Below are 25,220 nucleotides of genomic sequence, written 5' to 3' on the forward strand. Positions count from 1 at the left end.
ACATCTCGTATGTGTATGTGACAAATAAACTTGACTTGACTTGACTTATCTCAAGAGATCTGTCTGATCCGCTGTTCCAGCTCTTTATGTCTTTTCTAGCTATCTTTGAATGGAACAGTGTGGGAAGGAACTACAGATGCTGGTTTAAACCAAATATAAACACAAAATGCTGGAGTAACTCAGTGTGACAGGCTGCATCTCGGGAGAGAAGGAGAGGTGAGGTTTTGGGTCGAGACTCTTCTTCAGACTCGGAACAGTAATGTAGCACCCTCTGGTGTCAGGCAAGGAGATAGCCTTGTGCCAGAACACTACAACACCTTGTGTAGGAAAGAACTGCAGATGCTGGTTTAAATTGAAGGTAGACACAAAATGTTGGAGTAACTCAGTGGGACAGGCAGCATCTCTGGAGAGAAGGAACGGGTGACGTTTTGGGTTGAGACCCTTCGAAGAGTCTGAAGAAGGATCTCGACTCGAAATGTTACCCGTTCCTTCTCTCTAGAGATGCTGCCTGCCCCGCTGAGTTACTCCAGCATTTTGTGTCTACCCTCTCCAACACCTTGTTTGTTGCTATGCTTCATGAACACATAAAACTGCTGCACCAAGCATGTCTCACACCACGACGGTCAGAGCATTATGATGAAACACCTCTTTGCCTATGCTTCAATATAATTAGAATGAAAAATAAAGAATGAAGATATACGTTCTTTAATGTAGCACTTTTTTTTAACATAACACCATATAATCAGAAACCGGACTCCACTAACAATCAAATTGCGATCAGATGTGGATTTGGTTCTAGATCCTCTGTGCATAGGATTATCATATGAAACGTTGTTCAACATTGATTTGGGACGATCGGCCATTATCACAATGAATGGCGATGCTGGCTCGAAGGACCGAATGGCATCCTCCTGCATCTATTTTCTATGTGTCTATGTGCAGCTGTGAATGGTAGAGTCCATGGAGAAACACACCTTCAAAAGACAGGCAAGGTGTGCTTCCTCATAATAAATGACCAGCCTGATCAAGTTCTGTGGCTGTGTTGCCAGCACATGGATCCTACTAACAAGAGGTCCCTTTAAATTTTTTATCATTTCTATTTCTTACCATTCAAACACCCACCCTTCACTACTAATGTCCTTCAAGACCCTGGCCATGTAACCACAGCTCAACCACATTTCCAATTTCCAAACCCTTTCGCTCATTGTAACCAACTTCTCCCACATCCCCAAACTGGCCCCTCCACTCCACCCTCTGCCTGCATCAATTGCATCCCATTGCAAGCCTCACTTGTTGTGGAGCAAGTGGTGGTAAGTCATTTATGTGTGATTGCTGCAGAAGCCCACTCTTCAGATGTCACAGGTTTTGCAAAATAAAATGAAGGTGCACAGGATCCACACACCAAATGCATATTTCCATCTCAACCACTGCCATACCCTTTGAACCATGGGAAATTTTAAGTGGATTTGAGATGGAAGATAATTCATACTAAAAGGCTCATTTGTTAAATATTTGGAAATGGATATTCTGCTAATCCACTCAAATCACACAGATAGGCAATAAAACATTAGACTTTCCATTCTAGGACATCGGAAATATCCTCTTTCTTTAGTAAATATGCCCCCCCCCCTCCTCTGGATCTATCATCCACATCTCCTCGTCCCTTAGTTCTGCTTTAGCTCCATTTCCCCCTAGATGGAACAAGGATAGAGTTGCCGTTGTCTTTACCTTTTACCCTACATGCCCTCACTCCAACCCATTGTCTCTGACATTTCCGTCACCTTCACTGTGATCCCACCACCAATCACATCTTCCCTTCCCATCCCCTTTCCACAGAAACTGCTTGATCCTCAACTATGTGGTTCACATCCTGTCCAACCCAAACCACCACATCCCCAGGTATTTTCTCCCTGCAACTGCACGAGATGTAACACCTAGTGGTGTGCAACGGGTTTCAGTGCTGGGCCCATTGCTGTTTGTCATCTCTATCGCTGATTTGGACATGCGTACAATAGACAATAGGTGCAGGAGTAGGCTATTCGGCCCTTCGAGCAAGCACCACCATTCAATGTGATCATTGCTGATCATCCACAATCAGTACCCCGTTCCTGCCTTCTCCCCATATTCCCTGACTCTGCTATCTTTAAGAGCCCTATCTAGCTTTCTCTTGAAAGTATCCAGAGGATGGGCCTCCACCACCCTCCGAGGCAGAGAATTCCCCAGACTCACAACTCTCTGTGTGATAAAGTGTTTCCCCATCTCCGTTCTAAATGGCTTACTCCTTATTCTTAAACTGTGGCCCCTGGTTCTGGACTCCCCCAACATCGGGAACATGTTTCCTGACTCTAGCTTGTCTAAACCCTTAATAATCTTATATGTTTCAATAAGAATCCCTCTCATCCTTCTAAATTCCAGAGTGTACAAGCCCAGCTGCTCCATTCTCTCAACATATGACAGTCCCGCCATCCCGGCAATTAACCTTGTAAACCTACGCTGCACTCCCTCAATAGTATGTCCTTCCTCAAATTTGGAAACCAAAACTGCACACAATACTCCAGGTGTGGTCTCACTAGGGCCCTGTACAACTGCAGAAGGACCTCTTTGCTCCTATACTCAACTATACTTGAGAAAAACATGTCATGATTAGCAAATTTACAGATGATACAAAAGTGTGTGGTATTGTTGATTATGAAGATGATTGTCAAAAATTACCGCAGGATCTTGATCGGTTGGGCAGATGGGCTGAAGAATGGTTGATGGAATTTAATACAGAGAAATCTGAGGTGTTACATTTTGGGAAGACAGAACCTACACAGTGAATGGGAGGGCTCTGAGGAGTGTTGTGGAGCGGAGGGATTTAGGAGAGCACGTACATCATTCGTTGAAAGTGGCATCACAAGTAGATCGGGTGGTCAAAAAGGCTTTTGGCACGTTGGTCTTCACCTTTCTTCCCCTCCCTACTACAATCAGTCTGAAGAAGCTTCATGATCAGAACATCGCCTATCCATGTTCTCCAGAGATACTGATCCACTGAATCACCCCAGCACTCTTTTTGTAAACCAGCACCTGCAGTTCCTTGTGTAAACATTTGGACATATCACACTAGATTAACAAACTAATTGCAACATTTCAGGCTTCATTGCATCTGCATTAAAACTTAAATGCAACAGAGTTGTGTGAGCAACACAAAATGCATGGTACCTTGCATAGGAACGGCAGGTCATTTGTTTGACAGCCACGCCATGTTGTTTGGAGGAGTAAAGTGCCAACCACTTCTTATATTCAGAAAGACCCTGAAACAAACAAGCTGTTAGCAACAAAAGCAAATGCAACAGAATGCTAAATAATAAGTAAAACCACCGTGTACTGCATGACAGCAAAGATTCCCCCATTTTCACTTCCATGGGATAATTTTGATTTAAGTTGAAGCTGGATAATCATAGGATAGGGTGGCACAATGGCAGAAAAAACTGGGATAACATAGAACAAGTGTGAATGAGTGATCGATGGTCGGTGTGGACTTGGTTGGCCAAAGGGTCTTTTCTATGCTGTGTCTCTGAACCACACTAAACTAAGTATAGAGGAAGTACACATTTAAACACAATTAATCCAGAGTTGTGAATCTGTGGAATTCTCTGCCACAGAAGGCAGTTGAGGCCAATTTACTGGATGTATTCATGGGAGAGTTAGACATAGCTCTTAGAGCTAACGCAATCAAGGGATATGGGGAGAAAGCAGTAACAGGGTACTGATTTTGGATGATCAGCCATGATCACATTGAATGGCGATGCTGGCTCGAAGGGCCGAATGGCCTACACCCCCACATATTTGTTATGTTTCTATCCAATGTTGGACATGTGCAGCAGCGCTAGCACCATCTGTGGAGAGCCAACAGAGTTAATGCTTCCCTTCAGTAGTTACTTTGATGGAAAGTAATTGACCTGACACGTTTGTTCTATTTCTTTCTCTGTTGGCTCTGTCTGACCTGCTGGGCATTTCCAACATGTTTCAAATTTCTAGCATGTGGTGTAACAGATTAGATGGACAGAGCCAGTTAGTGTGATAATGTTTACTTCACAGAGTTATTTCTCAACTTTTCCCACAATGTATGATTTCATTCACCCCATGATGCCCCTCAGAGCAATTCCATCAATGCCATTTCTCCATTGTTTATTAATGTCACAAGTACCAAGGTACAGTGAAAAGCTTTATTTCGCATTCTATCTAAACAGGAAATATACCATACATAAATAGTTTAATCAGTTTAAAATCATTATAATAGTTAGAGAAAAGGGGAAGATACACAGAATATAGTAGTCAGCAATATGGCATATCAGTTCCAGATAAAGTCCTAGTCCTCAGGTGATTCGGACAGTACCCTGGCTTATGGAAGGACCATTCAGAGCCTGATAACAGAGAGGAAGAAGTTGTTCCAGAGTCTGGTGTTGCACACAATGTTGAGTTACCCAAACCAAGCTGTGATGCAACCTGACAATACGGTTTCTATGGTGCACCTGCAGAACTTTGAATCTAAATTTCTCTTGTTTCTTCAGGAAGTAGAGGAATTGGTGTGTGTTCATGGCTGTAGATCAATGTGGTTGGTTCACGACAGATTATTGGTAATATTAATGCCAAGGGACTTGAAGCTCCTTGACATTACTTTCCTGTGGCACATTCTCTTTCACATGCTCACCAACTGGCTCCTTCAACTCCTGCTTGATTCTCCTACTCCTACCAACCACTTGCACAAGAGGAAATTTACAGGAATCAGTTAAGGGCCTGTCCCACTGTACGAGGTAATTCAAGAATTCTCCCGAGTTTCCCCTGATTCGAACTCGGCGAATTACGGTAAATGCCGTTCATTGGCACTCGAGGCTCTCGTGGACATTTTTCACATTGCTGAAAAAACTTCACGAGTTACCACGTTTCCCCGAGTACCTGCCGTTAGCGTTACGAGCCGCTACGAGACATCCACGAGCTCCGACATAGCCGCTACGTACTTACCACAAGTTTGATCTTTTTTAAACTCGGGAGAGCTCTTGAATTACCTCGTACAGTGGGACAGGCCTTTTAACCTACCAGCAATTATTTGGGATATGGGAAGAAATACACTAAGCTTCTATGGGAAACGCATGCAATTAGATGGAGAATGTGCAAACTCCACTCAGATAGGATTGAATGTGATTTGCCGCAGTTATGGAGCAGCAGCTCTACCTGCTACACCACTGTCATATGGAAAATAAATGTGAACATAGCTCAGTCGCAGAAACTAATGTTTAGTCAATTTGATTACAAAGTAACCTTCTTGACTTACACTCCAACCACCGACCCAAACGTACATTCCTTGCACCATTATGGCACGATGGATATATTCTTCACTATCTACAAACTACAGTAGGTTTATTCATCTGGGACACTCAAACATCATGTCCCAAACATGCAACCTTAACGGAGAATGGCTTTGTGGAACAGAAGTACCATGCATATGTTCACAGCTAAGACACACCATCCTGACTTGGACATATATCACCACTCAATCATCATCTAAATCCTGAAACACCCTCCCCAAAAGTAATCATAGGAGTACTTTCACTGGAAGGACTGCAATGGTTCAAGAAGATGGCTCACAATCTCCTCAAGATAAATTAGAGGTGCTAATAAATGCTGGCCTCTGTGAAAGCTAGATCCCAAATAAATATATATAAACTTTAAAGAAATATTTAAACATGTCTCTGGATGAATGATTGAGAATTCTAGCTGCCACTCCCCTACATTGTGTCTTCCTCCTCCACATCAGGGAAAACCAACAGGTCTCCTATGGAGGTGAATTTAGCAAACTTTAAGGAATCTCGCTCTCAAGAAAATCGGGGAGCAAGACATATTTAGAACCTTACATTGGAATATGCTAAACATGCGCAGGGTTCAATGTGCTTACAATCAACACTTGGATGAGCATGTCTCTGACTGCAGAACATTTTGTTGTTGTTTCGAAAGAACTTGGTAACAAAAGGCAACTATTTCAAATCTCTGCCTCAGACTTGCACACCAAGAATTGTCATAAATCTAGGGCAGCAACAGTTTAGCATAATATACTGATGTGTACTGGATAAGAAAAAATTGTAAGACATAGAAAATAGGTGCAGGAGTAGGCCATTCGGCCCTTCGAGCCTGCACCACCATTCGATATGATCATGGCTGATTATCCAACTCAGTATCCCATCCCTGCCTTCTCTCCATACCCCCTGATCCCTTTAGCCACAAGGGCCACATCTAACTCCCTCTTAAATATAGCTTATTTAACATCTAACATCTAGACAACTGACATCTAACATCTGACAACATTTAACATCTAGCTACGTGGATATTAGGTCAGCTGGCTAAAAGCTATTTCAAGGAGCCAAGAATTGATTGAAACAGATTGAATCCTCACCAACATCCATCTCCAGTTCGTATCTATTCCCTACACACTAGGTGCAAGTTACCGAAGCCAATTAACCTACAAACCATTACGTATTTTTGGGGTGTGGGAGAAAACCAGAGCACCCAGAGGAAACCCAGATGGTCACAGAGAGAATGTGCAAACTCCACACAGACAGCGGCCAAGGTCAGGATTGAACTCGGGTCTATGCACTGTGAGGCAGCAGCTCTACCACTGCGCCGCCCTGAAGCTTTCAAGAAAAACGTTCAAACCAGCAAATAATGGCAGAGAGCTTCAGGGAGCAAACTCCAACATGTAGGTATCTAGGCTGTTGAAAGCACAACTGGCAATTTAAGGCAAAGGAATTCAAAGGTAGAGTTTTCATTTGGATGTTGAGCTCAAGGTGATTACAGAGATGAAAAGGAGATTAGATGAATAAAAAAAGATTTTTCAAATGCAGGGATTACTAATGTATAGGATTATTCAGTCCTAAATTCCCTTCCCTTCTCTTTTGTATCATTCATTACAATCAGACTGTCTAGCTGCACGTCAACTAAACATGGCATCAGCACATTACATTCTGCCTTTGAAGTAATGGACACTGGAATATGGCATGTTTGGTTATTGACCAGGCTGAATTGCCATTAATTTTCTTCAATTTAATTCTATATTCCTAAAGAGTCTATTTCCACAGGCAATGCCATGGGGAAACTGTAGGATTAACTACATTGTACCATGTAACTATAAGTGGCAGCAGTCTACATTTTAATTGCAATTTTAACTGCCAAATAGATGTTGATATCCAGTCTTACCACTTGGCCAATGAGCTGGAATCCAGTAGGCAACTTCATTCCAAACACTGGGATGTTGGCCTCATTGATGAGCCATTCCTGAAGTAGAAATAAAAATGGGTTCAATCATCAAATAATAAGAAAACAGTTTGGTACTTCGATAAATGCTTGCAGAGGTTCAATGGACTGATTTCCCAACATAGCTAACATCAGAGCATTATTTGGTTTCTGTCCTCTCCACAAAGAGTTTTGTGTCATCCACATCCGACACTTAAAATACTGAGTTTTAATAAAACTATTCCCTTGTTGCATGCACAATCCTTCTTGCACTGACAAACTTAAAGTTTAAAAGTAGGAAGATTTTCTCACCATGTACTTCCCAAGACCTCGATCGTTCACCTGTGGATACTGGCTCAAATACTTCCCAAGAGTTGATAGCGTCTTTCTCTGGAAACAGTAAAATACAACACTCGCAAGCCTCGAGTCTGTGGCACCTGCACAGGGTTTCTCATAAAACTTAGAGATTCTGAAAGCACAGAATCATAAGTATTTTTAGTAAGGGAGGACTCCCTGGGCTGGCAGGTCTGTACATAAGCAGAAGGAGGAATTAACCACCGTCCCATGGGCCTTTTCTGCTTCCCAACAAAATTTTTCACCTCAGTTCCACTTCGGCACATTGACCCCTTAACTGGATAAATATTTTGGAAGACAACAAATGCTTTAAGCCATTACCTGAACCAATTTTCCTTCTTTGTCTTCCAAAGCACAAGCAAAGGCATGACTTTGGAATCCATGATTATGAACTCTTCCATGATGATATGATTCAATCCCCATGTAGAAAATAAATACAACAAACACTCGGTCTTTCCAATCAGGAACCTACCTGTGTGTATGGGGACACACCTCAACTATTCCCCGAGATTCAGTCTTCTCTCCTTCTTCCATCTCATAGTAAATCGCCAGCTCACCCATCTGTCAAACAACAGAAGCATAGTCATCATAAAAGGCAGATCCCAGATAGAACAATGAAATGCTTACCTGCTGCAGCAGAACACAATATGTATTCATAATGAATAATATGATAAACGCGAGAGAAAAAAATTCTACACACATACTCGTATATATATATATATATATATATATATATACACACACACACACATACTCAAAAAACAAACAATAACAGTGCAATAATAATAATGTCTATTGCAGTTCAGAGCTTATGAGGTTGTAGTGTTTAATAGCCTGATGGCTGTAGGGAAGAAGCTGTTACTGAACCTGGACGTTACAGTTCTCAGGCTAATGTACCTTCTTCCTGATGGCAGTGGTGAAATGAGTGTGTGGCCAGGGTGGTGTGGGTCACTGATGATGTTAGCTGACTTTTTGAGACAGCGACTCCAATAAATCCCTTCGATGGTGGGGAGGTCAGAGCCGGTGATGGACTGGGCAGTGTTTACAACTTTTTGAAGTCTTTTCCGCTCCTGGACGTTCAAGTTGCCTCACCAGGCCATGATGCAACCAGTCAGAATGCTCGCTACTGTGCACCTGTAGAAGTTCAAGAGAATCCTCTTTAACATACCGAATTTCCGTAATCTTCTCAGGAGGTAGAGGCGCTGATGTACTTTCTTTATAATTGCATCAGTGTGCTAGGTCCAGGAAAGATCGTCGGAAATATGCACGGCCAGGAATTTGAAGTTTTTGACTCTCTCCACGATCGTCCCATTGATATAAACAGGATTGTGGGTCCTCAACCTACCTCTTCCAAAGTCCACAATCAGTCCTTTGGTTTTACAGATATTGAGAGCCTGGTTGTTGTGTTGGCACCATTTATAAGTTGGTCGATCTCACTTCTATACTCTCACTCATCACCATCTGTAATTTGTCCCACATCAGTGGTGTCGACAGTGAACTTGAAGATGTAGTTCGCACTATGTCCGGTTACACAGTCATGATTATAGACTGAGTAGAGCAGGGGGCTGAGCACGCAGCCTTGAGGTGCTCCTGTACTAATTGCTACTGATGGTGAAGTATTTCTGCCAATTCGAACAGACTGTTCGCACCAATAACGCTGAAGAAACTCAGCGGCAAATATACAGAACTAAGGGGTACCACAGCTGTGGCCTCCCAGCTCGTGACTGAGGTTTATTTCTTCCCTCCTGTGCTGTCTGGAGTTTGTGCATTCTGTCTTGGACTTCATGGGTTTTCACTGAGTATTCCAGTTTTATTCCCTGAATTGCATGCCGTGTACAAATAAATAATGGAATCTTGGGGGAAATTGTTATGTGAGGAGGGTTAATGTAGTATTAGTGTAAGAATGGTTGGCATCTGACTTTATGAGAAAGTAGCTCACTGGATAGGTTTAGGTTTAGGCATTCATGGTGTGCCGTTCTGGTTTAGACAATGTGGAGGCTTTGGAAAGGGTACAGAGAGGTTTACCAGAATGACGCCTGGATTGCAAGGCATTAGCTAAATGGAGAGGATGGACAAACTTCGATTGTTTTCTCTGTAATTATGGAGCTTGCAGATACCTTACTAAATTTCCATAGATCCCTATGATTCTTGTAGTTATGCCAATAGGATTTTATGGATCAATTAAACAAGGTTTAAAAAAAGGGAACTGGAGCTCCCACCTGACCTTAAATTTGAAGAACTTGAGGACTTCAGCAATATCAAAGTTCAGATCTTCACACAGCATATCCCCAGCAATCTGGAAATAGATAGTTCACAATGAGACAGTGTTACAAGGATGCATGCACATCCTCAACTACATATCAACTAGACAAGACATACCACCATGACGTCGTCACTGAACCTCTTGCTCCTGGCCACCAGCTCTAAGTCAGCTACAGCACCTATCTGTGTATCACTGGTGGTCGAACCATCGTTAATAATGTTTTCTGCTGGGAAGTCATTGGCAGTTGCCCATCGTTCATAGTATTTGTACCTGAAGGTGAAAAGACCACAATTAATGCCAAAGTTGTTGAAGGTACATATTTCAGCTGCATTACACATGTGACATTGCAGAAGATTAAGTCTTCCATCCTAGTTAACCTGCTTAAAACCTATGTGATTCCGGTTATACCATATTAAATACATCCACTGCCTTAATTAGAGTTTAGTTTGTAACTCACCTATGTGTCTATTATTCTACACATATTTGTCTTGGTATTGGTTTGCTGTTGATATTGGTTTATTATTGTTATGTGTACCAAGATATAGTGGGAAACTTTGTTTTGCATATTATTTGGACAAATTATACCGTACATGAGTGTAACAGGTCGTGTAGAAGAGGAGATTCTGTACATCCTGCAGAATATAGTGTTACAGCTAGAGTGAAAGTGCAGATTAAAAAATTGCTATGGCTGCAACAAAATAGATTGGAATATTAGAAATTAATCTTTAGCTTATGAGAGATCTGTTCAAGACTCTGAACACAAGGGGAAGAAGCTGTTCCTAAATATGGTGGTACATGCTCTTAAGCTGGTGTTCATGGTGAGAGGGGACAAGAGAAAGCATTTTCCATTTCTAACCCCCCTTTTGACTGATTCTGCTCTTAGCCAAACCCATTTACCCTTCTGTCTAACAACATTTACACTATCAACAATATTTCACTTTCATTTGCTTGATTTATGCTAAAGGAGAAAACGGATGCACTCACTTGTCGGCGTTTGTGATAAGGTAGACTTCATTGAAGAGGTGACGCCTACAAACAGAACAGTCAAAATGTATTCTTTATTCAAAGTAAAACCAATTTCAGACAGAAATAAATAATTTGCTTTAAAATGTTTCAACCTTGAACATCAAAATGTTTGACATGGTTTTTACAGAGTGGGAAACATTGCATCTTGCTTTTACATACAAAGATCCGTCAGTGATGGCAGCCTTTTCATCTTTTTTTTGTTATTTTGAGTGTGTTTTAAAAGTATGTGTTGATGATTTATTTTATGTGGGCGGTGGGGTCGTGGGAAACCTGTTTTTCCAATCTCTTGCCTTGCCGGAGATGCGATTGTTTTCCGGATTGTATCTCCGGTCGCTCTGCGGCCTAACATCATAGAGCTGGAGGCCTCCTCGGACTGACTTCAAGCCCCACCGCGGGATCGTGGACTTACCATCGGCGCCAACCCCTTGCCTGGGATCAACGCTCCAACTGCGGTCTGCGGATTTCACCATCGAGGAGCTCGCACTCTCGGGTAGAGACCGATGTTGGGAGCTCCGAATGACGTAGAAGGTTTTAACTATCCCCGACCCGGGGTTAGATCACCCGGCACGGGGGGGGGCTGAGATTCCACCGATGTAGGAGCTTAATCATCCCAACGTGAGGGCCCAAACACCGCTGGCTACGGGAGCCAAGATCGTCTCGTCAACAGAAGGCTCGAGGGCCACGACCACGGTAGACAAAGAAGGGAAGAGGTTGAACTTATTTTCGCCTTCCATCACAGTGAAGAATGTGGAGGAGGCACTGTGGTGGATGTTTATGTTAAAATGTATTTTGTGTGTTCTGTTGCTTTTTATTGATATGACTGTATGGCAAATCAAATTCCTCGTATGTTACAAAACATAATTGGCTAATAAAGTATGATTATGATTACAAAAATATAGTATACATAATTTGATGATAACTAGGGCTTATGGCATCAGGGAACGTTCTTCTCCAAAACAGTTCCATGGGATTTCCCTCTGAAACCTTTTTTGAAGATATTTCATCTGAAAATTGGAATCTTGAGAGCGCAGTATTTCCCCTGTCCTGATATAGACCCCCCCCCTCCCCCCTCTTGATTATACACTCAGGTCTCTAGCAAGTAGTCAAAATACACAAACATCTGACGTCAGAGGTGAAGAGATGACCAGTCAGCCACGGCAGTGTGGCTGCAGCCAGTTAAACATCATTGCAAACCAAATCATAGGATTACTATGGCACCTTGCAGTCCATCGAAATTACACTGGCTCATGTCAGTGCTCTGTAAATCTTGTAGTCCAGGAAATTAGTCTTTCTCAAGCGCCTTTCCTTTTTAAGGAATTGATTGATTCAGTATTCACCAGCAACTCACTAAATATTATTTTTCTTCTCATTCCCATTTATACCTATTGCTCAATATTTTAACTCTATGGCCCTTGTCCTTGTCACATTGACTTCAATAAAAACTTGCAGATTGCCCTGATATCAAACAATGTATTGGTTTAGGTAGCCACGTAAGCCTATTTATTTTGAAATGTAATGCTTTAATGAGAACAGTTTACATCATCTTGGTGCACATCTAGTGGTCACAGATTTATCCCAAGCAATTTATTCAGACAAAATACAAATTTGAAAAATTAACAAAAATGCAGCTCTTATTGGTAGAAGTAGGAACAATAATAACAATGCACTCACATGTTTACAACTTCCCACCAGAAGTCCAATATCTTTTTTCCACCAACTCCGGGTAACAAAGCCTTTGGGATTCCCTCCAAATGGGAATACAGGCCAGTTGCTTCATTCTGAAAAAAAGACAGACACAGCAACCCAGATGTCATGTGAATCCCGCTCACTAGTATGAAGACTATAGTATGTGTGGAAGCAGCAATATTAATCACTGTGTCTACAATGGAACCATTCTGGGTGAAGACCAGCATCAAGCAAGGCTGCATCATTGAGGAAAATCTTTCTTTCTGCAATGTAGCTTCACACCTTCAACAAACTACCCATGGGAGTGGAGCTAAACTTTGAACTAATGAGAAGTAATTGAATTCTACAGCAATGACACTCCAGAGACAAAATTGGCTAAACATCCTTCAGGGGCCTGTCCCTCTTGGCTGTCATTTGCGTGTAATTTACGTGTCATGACGCACGACGCTCGCATCATGACACTCACGTGATGCACGCATGGTGCGCATTACGCGTGCATGGTGCGTGATGACATAGGCAGTGATGCACGGCCGCACGCGGAATCGCAGGATCTTTGCGTACCATGTGCTTGACGCGCGAATGACGGCCAAGTGGACCAGGCCCTTAATTCATCTCAAATTGTGGAGTACAGAGGCAAATAAATAAATGATGGTTCTTTGTCCCAAACATTATGAAGGGCACTGTATTCAACTTATTTTTGTGTTTAATATATTATTTATTGAGTACTGTGTTTACTAACCTGTTCTGCTGCTGCGAGTAAGAATGTCATTACTACGTTTAAGTATGTATAACAATTAAACATTCTTGACTCTTGGCTTTGAGACTTGGGAGGAAAACAAAGCACCCAGGAAAACCCATGCAGTCACAGCAGAGTGTGCACACTCCACATGGACAGCATCCAAGGTACTGTGTCACTGAGGCAGTGACTCCACAAGCTGCACCACTGGTCTCATTCCCTGGTGTGCTTCCTTTTAGGTAGGCTAACAATAGCCATCTCAAAACGAGAGTAGAAATAAGTCACCCTTGATCTCTTGGACCTGTGATTGCCAAAAAAGTTATGCAGGAAATGAGAATTTCATATTTCATGAAAATCTTCATTTTATGCAACATCTTTCATAATTAAAGGGATTTAGAGCAGACCAAGTACATTTTGAAATGTCAGTAAATCCAACAAATAACACTCGCAGCAAACACCTACAAATAGCAAAGATTAATCTGTTTTAATGGTGTTGTTTGCAGAGCACGGGGATTATTCTATTTAATTAACTTCCTTGCCAATATTTATCTTCAACTATTAACAGTGACGGGATCATATTATCCCAGTCATTATCACATTGTTCTATGTGGGAGTTTGCTGGATGGTCTCGACCCAAAACTTCACTTTTTATCCAGAGTTGCTGCCTGACCTTCTGAGTTACTCCAGCATTTTGTTTCTATCTTTGCTGGATATAAACTGTTGTTGCAGCTTCTACATTACTTTAGGACTATAGACAAGGTGGAACAAGGTGGAATATCCTGTGAGCATGAAACCCACACTGGAAATGGAAGTTCCCATTCCCAAACCCCATTTCCCCAAAGATTTCGAGCACTTCCTTTTTTTTGGGGATCAAACCATCTGTACATATGTGTCTGGTCGGTTCCGAGGCCTACTCTGTCCCCAAATTTATTTTTATTCCAGGTAAACCACATAGTGAGAGTTTATAAATCTGCAAAATGTCCACAGGATCTTTCCTGATCAATATCTGTCCCACTTATCCTATTACAGCATTCTCTCGTTCCATTCCAATATTCACTCTAAACACGCATATTCACTACTTTAGATTTATTGTCCAAGCCAAATTCTATCTTCTCTTTACCGACTTAAAACATTTGGTACTCTTACTAATTTTTATTTCTAGCCGGTTAGGTTTCATCGTTACCAATCTTAGTGGCCTCAAGACCCCAACATATTGTTACTTTTCAAGGTTATTTGCAACATTATACATTCACAATAATGTAGCCATAAATTGGCTCTGTTTATCATTTTCTGTTTCAGGGAGTTTCTGAAAACACATGGTTCAGCACAGATAGTCATTTCTTGGGCATATGGAGAGTTGGTTCTTACACCAATCATCTCACAAAATGCAATAGGTCTTAAAAGATTTTGGCAGTTAAATGTTGATGTTCTTTCAAAAGGAATGACATATTGTATTTAATTCTAGTGCTTTAATGATGAAGTATAGGCTTTTAATACGAGAAGCTAAGAGAACAATTAAATGTGATGCAAGTGCTGTTAAATTTGAGAGGTTACAAAATTGATTTTGAGGTTGAATGGTATGGTATATTGGATCTGACATTTCCATATATAGCGACTTCAGGGACGAGACCCAAAGTGCATACAGTTTATTAACTTAGACATCCTAAGAGCTTAACTAAAACTCTCACTTACCACTTTAACCCTCGAACCAATGTGTGACAATGTGATACAATTCCTGACAGTATGCCACAGTTACCTTACATTAGAATAAGGAATGACTGAGAAATTGAATCACATTACTTTGACATTCTAGACCATGACAATTTTCAAACAGCTTTTTGCCCACATGTACAAAGCCAACAAGATATTTCCACCATCTCTACCTACAGCATTGCTATGCCTTATATTTTCTAAAAAAAAAATGTTATTTCTCACAGCGAGTCTTTCCAGGTGAGGCAGAGGTTCACCTTCACCTCCTCCAACCTCATCTATTGCATCCATTGTTCTTGGTGTCAACTCTACATTGGTGAGACCAAGCGCAGGCTTGCTGATCGCTTTGCCCAACACCTCCGCTCAGTTCGCATTAACCAACCTGATCTCCCAGTGGCTCAGCACTTCAACTCCCCCTCCCATTCTGAATCTGACCTTTCTGTCCTGGGCCTCCTCCATGGTCAGAGTGAGTCCCACCGCAAATTGGAGGAGCAGCACCTCATATTTCGCTTGGGTAGTTTACACCCCAGCAGTATGAACATTGACTTCTCCAATTTCGGGTAGTTCTTGCTTTCTCCCTCTTTCCCCTCCCCTTCCCAGCTCTCCCACAGCCCACTGTCTCCGCCTCTTTCTTTCTTCCCCCCCCCCCCCACCCCACCCCCACATCAGTCTGAAGAAGGGTCTTGATCTGAAATGTCACCTATTCCTTCGCTCCATAGATGCTGCCTCACCTGCTGAGTTTCTCCAGCATTTTTGTCTACCTTCAATTTTTCCAGCATCTGCAGTTCTTTCTTAACCATTCAGATAGTAATCTGCCTTCTTGTTCTTGCCACCAAAGTGGATAACCTCACATTTACTCACATTATACTGCATCTGCCCACTCACCCAACCTATTCAAGTCAGCTTGCAGCCTCATAACATCCTCCTCGCAGCTCACACTGCCCACCCAGCATTGTGTATTTTGCCCACTAACTTGAGCAGAACCTATAAAGATGTTGCACACCAATAACAAACAAGGTAAAGGAACTGGAATTTGCACGGGTCCATCCTAACCTGCAACATTATCTGCACTTCAATCATATTACTCGGCTGCAAAGTCATCTTGAGCTCTTGTAAGGTGCAAATGCCAAATGGAAATGGAAAATTCCCTTTCGAACAAAAACGTGATAAGCTGCTAGCAAAACACAAAGTGCTGGGGGAACTCAGCTGATCAGGCAGCATCTGCCAGCCATTCACTCCACAGGTGCTGCCTGACCCACTATCTAGCACTTTGTGCTTTGCTCAAAATTCCAGCATCTGCAGTCTCTGGTGCCTCCACTGTACAAATGCAAAACTGCATTTTCACCAAATATATAATAAGCTTCTCTGTGGACTGTAAACTGGGTGCCATTGAATCGTCACCCTGCAGCATGGGATTGGTGTGTCCAGGGACATTGTCGCCATTTACTGGTTTTATTTGAGGTTTAGCGTTGACAGCGATTCTCTTGACAAACGTCCAGGTGGTGATCCCACCCCTTTGACTTTGGACCTGACCTACTCACGAAATCGGTTACACACATGTTACAGCTCCCTTTGTAGCAATATGGTGCACTTATTTTGCAAGAATAAAACAGTATTCCAGAATCCTCAAGTGTGGAGCCGTTCCACGAGTGAAGCCTATACGTGGCAAGTTCCCCATCCACAGAAGGGAGGCAGCAAGCATGCCGCACAAAGGCCGAGGAAGCGTGGTGCGGGAGGACAGCAGCAAATCCTCGTGTCTAGCGAATGCTGGATCTCCTAAACAACCCCTACACAACCGTCCTATCCAAACAAATCCGCACAAGCAGAGGGGTTGAACTTGTTCCGGAAGCCGTGAGGTGATCCCTTCAGTGAACTCCTTTCAGTGCGTTAGCAATGCTTGCGATGCTCAGCAGCGAGTAATTCACCTTGATCTCGCTCTCCAGCAAGGTTCCGTGTCCAGCAACCAGAAGCACACAGATCATGAGGGCGACCCCAGCAACCGGCCGCGCCGCAAGGCAAGGGGATTAGCCGCAGCTTTCAAATAGCCCAACTTCAATCGCCTCTTTTTAAAAACAACCCCACAGACTATCAGAGCCGAAGATCAGTGCTCGCTCGGCGTCCTGACATCATCGGGTGCAGGCGGGGCCAAGCAAGGCAGCAGGAGAAAGTAAAGGCAATTCAGTACTTGTGTTGGCTTGTAATCTGCGTCTCCTGTGCAAAGGACTGTGAGTTGATTTTAGCTCTGCCTCTTTACTTAACGTAAGAATTATATTAATTATAGTAATGAAAATAAATAAAGCTGTAGACGCTAAAATATAAAATAAGAGAAAATGTCGGAAATATTCAACAAGTCAGGCCGCATCCGTGGCAAGAATACAAATCGACCAACAGAGCTAACCTAAAGCAAAATGTGGAAATAAAAACAACAGAAGTGCTGTTATTATGCTATAACAATAGGTACTATAACAACATTTAAAAGACATTCAGGTACGTGAATAGGAAAGGTTTAGAGGATTAGGGCGAAATGCGGGCAGGTGAGACTAGTGTAGATGGGTCATTTGATCGCCAGGGGCAAGTTGGGTCGAAGGGCCTGTTTCTGTGCAGTATTACTCTAAGTGCTGGCAACCCTCAACAGGTCAGGCAGCATTCTGTGCAGTAAAAAACAAATCTAACCAGTCATCAGAAAGCTAACTTGAGGAAGCTCAGACATGAGGAAATATTTTTTACATCTAAAGTCTTTGTGCACTGCCAAGAGTATCCGTGAAGGCAGATTAAAGGGCCTGTCCCAATTGGGCGACCTCCACCGCGACCTCTGGCGACTTTACCCGCGACACATAGTCGCGGGGAAGGTTGCCACGAGGTCGTAGGAGGTTTTCGTCACTCTCCTTCATGGTCGAAAGTGATCTCCGTGTAGTCGAGGCTTCAGCTAGGTCGAGGCATATTTTTCAAGATGATAAGAATTGGCCACGACTAAAATACGTCACCGTGGGAAAAATCGATATTTTTTTGTCGTAGGTCTAGTCGAAGCCGGTCGTAGTAGGTCGTGATGCTAGTTGTAGATAGTCGAAGGTGGTCGAAGGTAATAGCTCCGGGGTGAAAATAAGGACAGTGGGGAAAAAAAGGTAATTTAAACAGCAGAACGTCACCTCTGTCACTCCATGGCATGTTCATTCATAGCTGGAGAGTTTTTTGTAGAGGAGGCGTGTTTTAGAGATGGCAGCAGCGCAAGGGGAGGGCACAATCCTAAAAAAACCTGCCATGCAGGTATTGCCCACCCAGGAGGAGGAGTGGCAGGAAGTGATGCCACAGGAGGTGATAGTGTAGGAGGAGGTTGCCCTACATGAGAGACCCCTGGAGGAGGAGACCAGGGTGGTAGTACATGTCCCCACCACCACCCCCATCCTTCACTGCCTCATTTGAAGGCAGCAAAGCAGCCCTTTCTCCTGTGTCTGACACAGCATCAGGCAGATGCCCCATTGGTATTGAGGGAGGGAGGGCTGGAGGAAGGTTATGCCCTACACCTTCACCAGGCAGCAGGAGGGGGACCTTGAGGAATGGTTCCAGCAGGATGCCATTCTGTACGAAAAGGAAAATGAGGGGTACAGGGACAGGGACAAGAATGGCATGCTTGCCATCCACTGCCCCACGTGTGCTTAAAGTTCCATCTTTTGTCAAAGCCCAGCGCCACTCTCTTCCATTCATCTGGTTGTACAGTCCATCACATCATCTCCATTCACCCACTGAGACCTCTTCTTGTGCTTCCTCTTCACCCTTGCTCTTCCCCTTCTGCCTTTCTTAAAAGGCTGCTGAAGCAAAAGGGCTCCTGCAAACAGCAGTAGATGTATTTTTATTAACATTCTCCAAACTAGTTCCTTCCTTGCTTGCATGGTTCAGAATGATTTAGCAGAGACCATCCTCGAGTAAACATACATGGTCAAAGCCAGTCTTTAACATAGTCGAAGGAGGTCTTCTTCATAGTTTGGGTGGTGCGACCGACATTCGCAGCGGCCTCTGCAGTCCGTCTGTCTTTTTTTAATTTTTGTCCCGTTGAAAGTATAGTTTGTTGTTGTTTTTATATTGTTTTTCACTGTATATACATGGGGGGCGGGGGAAACTTTTAAAACGTCTTCCCTGCACAGGGGACCCAACCTTTCCCCTTTCAGGTCTCCGTTGTCGTCGGGGCCTCCAACCGGAACGACCTGGGGGCTCCAGTCCCGGAGCCTGCGGACTTACCATCGTGGAGCTGGCCGCCTTTGGAGCGTGGAGAGCTGTGGTGGCGCGCGGCTGCGACCCGACTCCAGCCGCAGGTCCGGTGGACGGTGACATCTGGAGCTCACTTGAGAATGATTAGCCAGAGACCATCCTCGAGTAAAACGTACATGGTCGAAGCCAGTCTTCAACAAAGTCGAAGGAGGTCTTCTTCATAGTTGAGGGAGGTCTTCAACATAGTCGTAGGAGGTCGTACACATAGTCGTGGAAGGTCGTAGGAGGTCGTAGGTCACCGCAACCTTTTTTTGAAGTTGCTTAAGGTCGCCAGAGGTCCCAGTGGAGGTCTCCTAAGTAGGACAGGCCCCTTAGTTGTTACTTTCAAAAGACAGCTGTACATGTACAAGTAGTTCATCTATTATGTATGTTTCCACAACATAAATCGGATATAATGCAGTTGGTGAATTGGAGAACAACAATTGTATTATACAGTGTAGGAAGAAGCTGCAGATGCTGGTTTACACCATGGACACAAAATGCTGGAGTAAATCAGTGGGACATCCAGCATCTCTGGAGAGAAGGAATGGGTGACATTTCAAGTCGAGACCCTTCAGACTGAGAGTCAGGGGAGAGGAAGAAACAGAGATATGGTGTGAAAACGAGACATCAAAGGAGGTGGACATCAAGGAAAATGTACAATAAATCATTGTTTGCTAGGGGAAGTTGACAATGAAGCATACAAAGATAAAATGTAATCGGGGTGCAGTCAGACTGGTCGGTGAACCAGGATGGGGGAGGGATGGAGAAAGAGGGAAACCAAGGGTTACTTGAAGTTACAGATGTCAATATTCATGCCACTGGGCTGTAAGTTGCCCAAGCAAAATATGAGGTGCTATTCCTAATTATAACTACTTAAAAGTTATGTTGGTAATTGGCAACCATAAAAAAGTTATCTTTGGGAAAAAAAGAATTTGGAAGAAAAGTCTCTGGACATGTAACGTTACAGCAATAATCAGACACCATTGTGTCTTAAAAACGCATCTTCTTTCTTCACAGTGGGAGGCCATTGAAATTGACAATCACTTCTGTTGATACATGCAATGATACTGTGTTAAACAATGTAACACATATTGGCACCTTACATTGTTTAATAAGTGTATCATTGCGCAAGTATCAAAATAACCAATTGCTTGCCTATTTCAGTGGCCACCCATAGTTTGGTGATTGTTTGTATTTTAGGTTGCATAAAACTAAATAGTTATGAAAAATAACCTTTAGTTCTGTCTGAAAGACTTGCAGGAAAAATAACTTTGTTACAGCAAATATAAAACACTCTGGCCCCTAACACATTTTTTTCCGATTAACACAATTGTTTTTATAAAGCAAAGTTAGTTTAGTTTATTGTCACATGCACCAAGGTACAGTGAAAGGCTTTTGTTATGTGCTATCCAGTCAATGAAAATATACATGATTACAATTAAGCTGTCCACACTGTACAGATAAAGGATAAAGGGTACCACATTGAGTGCAAGATAAAGTCTGATAAAAGATAGTTCAGAGCTCTCCAATGAGGTAGATGGGGACAGCACTCCAGCTGATGATCGGATGGTTCAGTTGCCTAATACCAGCTGGGAAGAAGCCGTTCGTGAATCTAGAGGTATGCATTTTCAAACTTCTGTACCTCTTCCCCGTTGGAAGAGGGGAGGAGTTACTGGGGTGAGACTGGTCCTTGATGATGCTGAGGCAGTGTGAAGTGTAGAGATGGAGTCAATGGAAGGGAGATTGGTTTGTGTGATGGTTAGTACTCAATAGTGTTAGCACAAATCTTGAAATAAAACACCCTTACGATCCCTTGGGATGACATCCCGTCTCCTGTTTGAGGGATGTTCCCCTTGAACTTTGCCCCTTGAATACTCAGCAGCGTAAGGGCCCAAGCCTGCCAGACCTATCATTGCCTGGACAGGACATAAAGTGTGACTGAGTAACTCCAGCACTTTGTATCCTTTTGTGCCAACCAGCATCTGCAATTTCTTGTTTGTACATTTTGACTGGCATTGCCCGAGGTCTGGTTATTCTCAGGGTCACCCTGACTCTATCCCAGTGCCCCCTGTCCCCAGTGCCCCCACAACCACTGTCCCAGTGCCCCCTGTCCCCCCTGTCCCCAGTGTCCCCCATCCCCAATGACCATGCTCCAGTCCCCAGCCACTGTCCCAGTGCCCCCTGTCCCCTGTCCCCCTGTCCCCAGTGCCCCCCAGTGCCCCTCTCCCCACTGTCCCAGTGCCCCACTGTCCCAGTGCCCCCACCGCCACTGTCTCAGTGCCCCCACAGCCACTGTCCCAGTGCCCCCACCGCCACTGTCCCAGTGCCCCCACCGCCACTGTCTCAGTGCCCCCACAGTGCCCCCACCCACTGTCCCAGTGCCCCCACAGCCACTGTCCCAGTGCCCCCACCGCCACTGTCTCAGTGCCCCCACAGCCACTGTCCCAGTGCCCCTGTCCCAGTGCCCCCTGTCCCCAGTGCCCCCACAGCCACTGTCCCCAGTGCCCCCTGTCCCCCCTGTCCCCAGTGCCCCCCACAACCACTGTCCCAGTGCCCCCCCACAACCACTGTCCCAGTGCCCCCACAGCCACTGTCCCCAGTGCCCCCACAACCACTGTCCCCAGTGCCCCCACAACCACTGTCCCAGTGCCCCCACCCCACAACCACTGTCCCAGTGCCCCCCCCCCCACTGCCCCCGTGCCCCCTCCCCCCCCGTCCCACTGCCCCCACCCCCCCTGTCCCCTCGCCCCCTGTCCCACTGCCCCCCCCGCCCCTGGCCCCCTGCCCCCTGTCCCAGTGCCCCCACAGCCACTGTCCCAGTGCCCCCCTGTCCCCACTGTCCCAGTGCCCCCACAAGCCCACTGTCCCAGTGCCCCCACAGCCCCCTGTCCCAGTGCCCCCACAACCACTGTCCCCAGTGCCCCCACAACCCCTGTCCCAGTGCCCCCCCCCTGTCCCCACTGTCCCAGTGCCCCCACAACCACTGTCCCAGTGCCCCCACAGCCACTGTCCCCAGTGCCCCCACAACCACTGTCCCCAGTGCCCCCACAGCCCCACTGTCCCAGTGCCCCCACAGCCCCCTGTCCCAGTGCCCCCACAACCACTGTCCCCAGTGCCCCCCCACAGTGCCCCACTGTCCCAGTGCCCCCTGTCCCCAGTGCCCCCACAACCACTGTCCCCAGTGCCCCCACAGCCACTGTCCCAGTGCCCCCTGTCCCCACTGCCCCCCAGCCCCCCCCCACACTGTCCCACTGTCCCAGTGCCCCCCCTGTGCCCCCCAGCCCCCTGTCCCAGTGCCCCCCACAGCCCCCCAGTGCCCCCACAACCCCTGTCCCAGTGCCCCCACAGCCCCCTGTCCCAGTGCCCCCCACAACCACTGTCCCAGTGCCCCCCTGTCCCCACTGTCCCAGTGCCCCCACAGCCCCCTGTCCCCAGTGCCCCCACAGCCCACTGTCCCAGTGCCCCCACAACCACTGTCCCAGTGCCCCCACAGCCCACTGTCCCAGTGCCCCCACAACCACTGTCCCAGTGCCCCCACAGCCACTGTCCCCCCCACAGCCCACTGTCCCCAGTGCCCCCCAGCCCCCCAGTGCCCCCACAGCCCCCTGTCCCAGTGCCCCCACAGCCCCACTGTCCCAGTGCCCCCCAGCCCCCTGTCCCCACTGTCCCAGTCCCCAGTGCCCCCTGTCCCAGTGCCCCCCCTGCCCCCTGTCCCCAGTGCCCCCACCCCACTGTCCCAGTGCCCCCCAGTGCCCCCTGTCAGCCCCCTGTCCCAGTGCCCCCACAACCACTGTCCCAGTGCCCCCACAGCAACTGTCCCAGTGCCCCCTGTCCCAGTGCCCCACTGTCCCAGTGCCCCCACAGCCCCTGTGCCCCCCAGGCCCCTGTCCCCCCCCACAACCAGTGCCCCCTGTCCCAGTGCCCCCCCACAGCCACTGTCCCCCCCCTGTCCCCCCCCAACCACTGTCCCAGTGTCCCCCCCTGTCCCCACTGTCCCCAGTGCCCCCTGTCCCCACTGCCCCAGTGCCCCACACCCCCCTGCCCCAGTGCCCCCCAGTGCCCCTGCCACTGTCCCCAGTGCCCCCTGTCCCAGTGCCCACTGTCCCAGTGCCCCCTGTCCCCCCCTGCCCCACTGCCCCCCCCACCGCCACTGTCCCAGTGCCCCCACCGCCACTGTCCCAGTGCCCCCACCGCCATTGTCCCAGTGCCTCACGGTCCCACTGCCCCCACCGCCACTGTCCCAGTGCCCCCACAGCCACCCCCCTGTCCCAGCGCCCCCTGTCCCCCAGTGCCTGAAGAGCGTGGCGGGTGGCGCTATCCTGATGTCATTGGTCAGACGACTGCTCGGCCAATGGCAGCCACAGCTGAACTGACGCAGAGTGTGTGATTGGCCCGCCGCATCCCCGCCCCCTCCGCCAATTGGCTGTCCCGGCCCCTCCAGAGGAGGCGGGGGTCACACGGCCGCCTGGGATTGGCTGCTGTAACTGGCAGTCAGTCAGTCGCCGGCTCCGCTCTATGATCTTTGCTCGTGTTGATGCTGGAGCGGTTCAGACCCGAGACCTCAGCCCGTGGACCCGGGACACACAGCCCTCAGCCCGTGGACCCCAGCACCGGGACACACAGCCCGTGGACCCAGCACCGTGGACCCGGGACACACAGCCCAGCCCTCAGCCCGTGGACCCAGCACCGGGACACTCAGCCCGTGGACCCAGACCCAGCACCGGCCCGTGGACCCGGGACACTCAGCCCGTGGACCCGGGACACACAGACCTCAGCCCGTGGACCCAGCACCAGCCCGTGGACACACAGCACCGTGGACACACGGACCTCAGCACCGTGGACCCAGCACCAGCCCGTGGACCCAGCACCGGCCCGTGGACCCAGCACCGGCACGCACAGCCAGCAGCCCTCGCACCGGCCCGTGGACCCAGCACCGGGACACACAGCCCTCAGCCCGTGGACCCGGGACACACAGCCCTCAGCCCGTGGACCCAGCGGGCCAGGCTCAGCCAGAGGCAGGCAGGCAGGACAGGAGGTACCGTGGGCGAGATGCGTGGCTGGGGAGCGGGTTGGGCAGGATGGAGGGACGTAAACTCAATGGGCCAAATGTCCTCGTCCATTAATGTTCTAATACCCAGTCAAACATATCCCGTGCAGTCTGCAGATGATTAGACTCTTCCCCCCGAAAACTAACTGACAGCGCTCTCTTCCCCATCTTCCCCAAGGGTGGTCGCAGATCCGAAACATCATTCTCTTCCGAACATGCCGTCCGACCTCAAGAGTCAAGAGTGTTTTATTGTGATATTCCCAGATAGAACAATGATATTCTTACTTACAGCAGCACAACACAATATGGAGACCTGATGAGCTTTTCCAGCGAATTCCGCGTTTGCAACAAATTGGGTACTTGGTGTGGGATTCGACAGCAGTTTGGTTTCCTTTGCATTAGCCACGTGCAAGGTGTTTTGGTTATTATGTGTCCGTTGATCAATGCGACAATTAATAACGTGGTTGTTATCACATTACTGCTTTTGGGAGCTTGTAGCTTAACATGTAAACTGCTTTACTTGAAAGGTACGATATGGCATAAAAACAGAAAATACAAGAATCCCTCCCTCAGCAGGGCAAGCAGCATTTGTGGAAAGAAGCATTTTGGGTCAAAGGCCCTTTATCAGAACAGGGATCGAGGAAACAATTTGGCTTCCCGCTTCCCCAGTTCAGGATCAGGATCTTCTACCTATAAGGTACAATAGATATGCAATTCTCCATTTTCCTTTTCTCTCCTCTTTGTCAGGAAAGGTACCATACTTTGTTTTTGTTGGATTGGGGGGGGAGGGAAGAAGGGAGGGGGGTGGGGGGAGGGAAGAAGGGAGGGGTGGGGGGAGGGAAGAAGGGAGGGGTGGGGGAAGGGAAGAGGGGTGGGGAGGGGTGGGG

General features: G+C 46.6%; 2 protein-coding genes across 4 annotated transcripts in view; one reads left to right on the forward strand and one right to left on the reverse strand.

The window, feature by feature from the left end:
- The window catches only part of gkup (glucuronokinase with putative uridyl pyrophosphorylase), a 41,042-nt gene extending 23,937 nt beyond the window's left edge, over positions 1-17,105 (reverse strand). The window contains exons 1-9 of the mRNA XM_055660509.1: positions 16,967-17,105; positions 12,581-12,687; positions 10,868-10,912; positions 10,000-10,153; positions 9,845-9,916; positions 8,093-8,181; positions 7,579-7,735; positions 7,231-7,308; positions 3,202-3,293 (exon numbers count right to left, since the gene is read on the reverse strand). Of these exons, the coding sequence (XP_055516484.1) occupies positions 3,202-3,293; positions 7,231-7,308; positions 7,579-7,735; positions 8,093-8,181; positions 9,845-9,916; positions 10,000-10,153; positions 10,868-10,912; positions 12,581-12,687; positions 16,967-17,023 (851 nt within the window). The 5' untranslated portion in view covers positions 17,024-17,105. The remainder of the gene's footprint in view (positions 1-3,201; positions 3,294-7,230; positions 7,309-7,578; positions 7,736-8,092; positions 8,182-9,844; positions 9,917-9,999; positions 10,154-10,867; positions 10,913-12,580; positions 12,688-16,966) is intronic.
- sc5d (sterol-C5-desaturase) overlaps positions 1-25,220 on the forward strand; it is a 61,628-nt gene that overhangs the window by 27,759 nt on the left and 8,649 nt on the right. Inside the window, exons 1-2 of one of the 3 annotated variants that reach the window (XM_055660510.1) lie at positions 17,131-17,266; positions 24,861-25,030. The gene's annotated coding sequence lies outside the window, so the exon portion shown is untranslated. Of the gene's footprint in view, positions 1-17,130; positions 17,267-24,212; positions 24,322-24,860; positions 25,031-25,220 lie in introns of those variants that run through there. The other 2 variants (XM_055660511.1, XM_055660512.1) reach the window with 2 other exon arrangements.

Source organism: Leucoraja erinacea, chromosome 32, assembly GCF_028641065.1.
Source record: "Leucoraja erinacea ecotype New England chromosome 32, Leri_hhj_1, whole genome shotgun sequence".
Classification (NCBI taxonomy): Eukaryota; Metazoa; Chordata; class Chondrichthyes; order Rajiformes; family Rajidae; genus Leucoraja; species Leucoraja erinaceus.